The 5,456-nt window shown below is 44.6% G+C and overlaps 1 protein-coding gene across 3 annotated transcripts in view; it reads right to left on the bottom strand.

Moving 5' to 3' along the window:
- SETD2 (SET domain containing 2) overlaps nt 1–5,456 on the bottom strand; it is a 162,393-nt gene that overhangs the window by 59,624 nt on the left and 97,313 nt on the right. For all 3 annotated transcript variants that reach the window (XM_019508021.1, XM_019508020.1, XR_002095761.1), the window contains one exon: nt 569–617. In XM_019508021.1, the coding sequence (XP_019363566.1) occupies nt 569–617 (49 nt within the window). Of the gene's footprint in view, nt 1–568; nt 618–5,456 lie in introns of those variants that run through there.

The raw sequence follows: 5,456 nt of genomic DNA, 5'->3' as shown, positions 1-5,456 counted from the left end.
TGGTGCTCTCACCTTCCCTGGGGATCTTCAAGAGGAGACTGGACAGGCACCTGGCTGGGTCTTATGACCCCTGCCACCCCCAGTGCTCCTTCCTGCCCATGGCAGGGGGTCGGACTCGATGATCTGTTTAGGTCCCTCCCGACTCAGTGATTCTAAGAGTAAACTACTGGGTTGGGATCCAAGAGGGGACGTTCAATTCTCTGTTTTGCCATAAGATGGGAAACTTTAGCAAGGAGAGTTAAAGACTCTAGCCAGGAAATGAGGACAACATTATTTCCTTTCACCCACTCTTCATTTAACTTTCCTAATTAAGTATCAAAAATCCCTTTCAAGGCATAACTGTCTTATCCAATAATTACACACCGTACCTTGTATAATGTAATCTGGTGGCCTGCTTGGTATACTGATACGAGGATTGCTTGTGTATGTTTTTAGGCTATACATAAAGCTATATGCTAGACAGTCTTTTCGATAAGCCTCTATTTTTAAAGACAGGGAAAATGAAGCTATTTCTGTAGAAAGTTAAGAGTTTCAACCAATATATGAAAAGGTACCCTTGACTACATACCGCTGGTCTCCTTTTCTGCTTGACTCTTCTTTGGGATTCGATACACCTCCTACAAAACAAGCCAGAAGAACAGTCAGATTTTGCAGCTACACACTGACATTACAGCTGCTTAAGATGTGGGGTGGGAAAGGTTATGCTGACAAAGTTTAGGGTAAAGTGTAAATAAAAGTCACAACTTTGTAAGCAACAGGAGCAGCGTCCAGGTCCATAGGCACTTACACTATTAAACGCATCTATTCTGACATTTCCCGTTTATTTTCTCAAACTATCAAGCTTGCTGATTTTATACAACCACACCAAGCGTTACTGTGGCTCGCTAGGAAATTTAAGCATGCCTGCTGTGAAATTAGGTCTGCAGCATCTAAATTTGCTGTCTTACTTGCACATCATAAATATGTGAGCTTGGAGAGGCTTTAGAAGTCAAAGCATGGCTTTTCTGACTCTGAACAGAGGTTGCTTACAAAATTACGTGTTCTTTCTGCCTCTTGCTGTATTGTCAGTGATAATGTTCCTGAACCATTAGGTGAACTACAGCAGATGATGCTGAAACTAGTGTATAATCTTTTCTTTGCAAGAAAGTCGGGGTGCTTAAGAAGAGGGTTTAAAGATCATGGAACTGTCTGTCTATAAATCAGACTGAGCATGTTAATCTAATACCTCTGAGTAAATACTGTTTCAGCCCAACTACACAGTAGGATTTTTTTAAGCGAAAGTGCAAGTGTATAGTGCAAAAGCAAAAGTGCAAGTGCAAATCTTTTATGCTACACAATTGCGGTGCTATCATTAGGTTCTGAGAAGACGCAATGACTCTCTTATGCCTCAACCGCGGCTACAAAGCTGGAGGACATTTCTCAAGAGACCTGCCCCACTTGCTAACTTTTTAGGACTAGAATTTCTCCTCCCGTTTCCAGATTTCACCAGACTCATTGGGCATTTGAAGACAAGGAACCAGCTGGGTGCTTCAAGGCTGCTATATTCTTTCACTTTAACGCAGTCATGCTTGAGCCCAAAGGCAAGGGGAAGATGGAAGAGTTTACACAGGGTGAGACAGGAGGCAGCAACATCGGCCTCTCTATTGCAGACCTGAACTAAGCAGAGATGACACTGAACTATACGTGGCTTCCCTCGCATCGGGGAGGAGGCGGAGGGGAATAGTGACCAAGCTCACTCCCGATACATGGATAAGATCACCCTTTGAGAGTCGAGAAATAATTCCCTGCATCAGGTATCCAGGTTGTAGCCATACTGGTCTACAGGAAAAAGCAATCAGGACTCATAGTAGAGATAATACCTTATTAGACAAACGAGATTTTTGCAAAAAATTCTTTAATTGCAAGCTTTCAGACACTTCATCACACTTTGGAAAAAAGATTGTAAAAGTTCTCCCGGGTAGAAATAAAAGTTCATATTTCATAGGATTTCAAAGAGGAGTCAAGAGATGGAAAAAAATCTATTTTTCCATCCACTTCATTCATAGATATAGATCTATAGATATACTTCTCTGTGAAATCCTATGAAATACGAACTTTCATTTCTACCCAGGAGAACTTCTGCAATCTTTTCTCCAGTGCATGATGAAGGGTGTTGGTGCCCAAAAACTTTCAATGAAAGAATTTTTTTTTTTTTTTTTTGCAGAAATCTGGTCTAATAAAAGATATCATCTCTACTATGAGTCAGGAAATAATTCAGCACTTTTAAGGTTAGCTACCAACACTCGCTCCAGCTTTCTGGACTATCTGATCAGGATAGAGAATGTCTAGGTAGAAAATGCTGTGTAGCTGGGTAAGCTTCTGCCATAATAAGTCTTACTGCCTCACTTGAAAACTGCAAGCATCTATGAGAATACAATATTTCAAAAAAAGAGTTTTCCTCATTTATTCTAGGACTATTTGAGGATCTTATCTTCCTCCTGTTTGCGCCTGGTGTAAGAGCAAATTCAACAAGCAAGCTGCCATCGGAGCCTGTCTCTTTTACTAGAGGCAGAGGTGCAAGAGGGGAAGATTTCACATGGAAGGAGAATGGAAAAAGCCCACATTTCTGGTTCATGCTCTTTACTGTGTGCTTCAAATGCCTACTTACAAGGCTTAAATCGAGTTCAGTCTCTTCTCAGCCTTAAACTGCGGAGGAAGAACTTTCTGCTTGCCTGCAGCTGAAGTCAAGGCTAAAGACTAATGATGTCAAAACATCTCTGCCTGTTCAAAAAAGGGTGATCCATGGACTAGAGCACTAGCTTAGGACTCAGGGTTCAATTTTCCACCTTCCCAGAGGCGTCTTCTTTATAGTCGTCAGAGACCCAGACTCTCTGTGCCTCTGTTCCCACCTATACACCAGGGGACCCTCTGGATCTCCTTGCTGAGGGCGAGTCTTTCCCCAGTATGTAGAAACATATTCATGATAAGGTGTTTGATAGTTCAATAACAAGGGTCAGTAAATGCCCTCGGAGCGAGTCATGGGGTCCAAGGAAAACAGGACTGGAAAGGACCTCATGAGGTCATCTAGTCCAGCCCCCTGCTCAAAGCAGGATCATCCCAGCCAAGTGTCCATCCAACCCACTTTTGAAAGTTTCCAAGGATGGATATTATACAACGTCTCTCGGTAGCCTGTTCCAAAGCTTGACCGCCCTTTGTAAGTAAGTCAGGAAGTTCCTCCTCATCTCCTGCCTACATCTCCCCTGCTGCGGCTTGAGGCCATTGCTCCTAGTCCCATTTCCTAACACAGAGATAAACCCACCTCCATCCGCTCCATAAAATCAACCCTCAAGTATTGGAAAACTGTTATCAAATCCCCTCTGTCTTCTCTTCTGCAGGCTAAGTAACCCTAGCTCTATCAGTCTTTCCTTCCAAGTCTCATCTCCCAGGCCCCTCATTATTTTTGTTGCTCTGCGCTGGACTCCTTCCACATTGCCCACATCCTTTGCAAGCACAATCCTTCGAACTGCAAATGGCACCGCAACTCTCAAAACAGGATTCGATTGCTGCTGCCGTGGAATCTGCACTACCACAGATTACCACTGAAGTGGCACGCCCTACCACAGGGGCGGCCAATCCATGGCTCAGGAGCTGCACGGTTGTGGCTCCTGAACAGTCAGTTCATGGCAAGTTATCATTTGAGATAGTTAAAGCACTGGGTGCAGACTGATGACTGTGGGGCATGCACATGAGACGCCTACTGTGCAACAGACTAGCTGCGCAGGAAATGTGCATCTACACATGCGCACCTATTAAGCTGCAGTAAATTAATTTACAAGTACTATCCTGCTGCGGAGTAAAAAAAGCTCTGGAGCAGCATACATGTGGATACTGCCCTGGTTGGCTGGAGCACGGGTGCTTTACTGCGGGGGCTTCCTGCTGGCTAGCCCCACAATGAAGCACCCTCACACCCCAACTAGCCCCTCCACAGCACAATGAACCAAGGGAGCAGCCCTGGACTCGCAGGCTGACCCTCCTGTGCCCTGTCAGCCAGGGCTGCTCCACAACATGCTGTGCTCCCAGATGCATGTGAAGACACAGCATCCAGGAACAATAAACTCCCAAGTTTATTGCAGTGCCTTAATTACACGTGGCTCTTAGCTGGGCCAGGATTTTGGTTTTTGGCTGGAGGAAGTATGGCCTCCTGTAGAACAGTGCAACAACTTTATACTTGCTTTGTCCCTGACTCCTCACTGCATGCTAAGGTAAGTGCACCTCTGCATCTCACAGGGGATAAAATAACTAACTTTTATCTCACTTTAACTTTAAAATGTTACCTGAAATCTTAATAAAATCCTTGGGGCAGAGTCAAATTAAGAAAGCTTCCATCTATTTATTGTAAGGTAATGAAGCTTCAAACTTAACCTAACCTATCTAGTGGATCGTTTAAACGTTCTCACACACATAGGCAGATGAGGTTCTTTGGGTGAATGTGATGTTTTTTATTAGACCAATTAATACTTGGAAAAATTGTTCTTTGCAAGCTTTCATGTACAAACACCCAAAGAACCTTGTCTGCCCATGTCCTCAGACCAACACAGTCAGAACCAATACCCCCACATACCCATATGCCTTGCCTTAAATGAGCATTTCATCACTTTTTGAACATGCCAAACACGTAATTTTATTTAGTTCATAAAGGTGCACATCTGCCCTGCCTTCTGACTGATGTCAAACTAACATGGCTAACTGTTTCTCTCTACCTAAAACAAAACTTCCTTATCCACTATTATTCTACCAGATGCCCAATTACAAAGGGGTTTGCTACATATGCCAGGGGTGGCCAACCAAGTGGCATGAGCAGCCTGTGCGTGGGGTACATGGCCAAGCAGGGAAGGGAGAAGCAGCACAGTGGCAGATAGTGCAGAAAGCTGAGCAGCAGATTAGACAAGGAGCATGGGCAGAGGGCAGAAAGCAGAGCAGCATCTTGGGCAGGAAAGGGGATTGGAGTGGCACCTGGGGAGGGCTAATTTGCAGCGTGCCTGCCAGAAAGGCTGGCACTGGCAAAGGCTCTCCCCTGTGGCCGTGTCACTCCAGAGGGCTGCAATCTTATGAGATTTCAAATTAAGCCTGGCCATTATTTGGGAGGATGAGAGCGATGAGTGCCACAGGAAGCAGGTCTGGGATTCCACAGGGTCACACTTTTGAGGCACGAGGCAGGGCAGGGTGTCACCTTAGAGCAGTGATCCTCAAGCAAGGTGCTGTGGCACCCTGGAGTGCCAAGAGATCCTTTCAAGGGTGCTGCAGGGTGCTCTGGACAACAACAGGAATGTTTGGTGTGCAAACACCCATGTGGGACTCAATGCAAACCCAGAGATTTCAAATGGGGATCTAGCATCAGGAATCTGTGGTCTTAGTTCTTTGCAAAGAAAAGAGCTGCTCTAGTATTTTTCCATAGTCAAAAAAAAAAAAAAAAAAAA

This window comes from Gavialis gangeticus, unplaced genomic scaffold, assembly GCF_001723915.1.
Source record: "Gavialis gangeticus isolate Ggan-Ray unplaced genomic scaffold, GavGan_comp1, whole genome shotgun sequence".
Taxonomy (NCBI): domain Eukaryota; kingdom Metazoa; phylum Chordata; order Crocodylia; family Gavialidae; genus Gavialis; species Gavialis gangeticus.
This window is presented reverse-complemented; position numbering and strand designations above follow the sequence as displayed.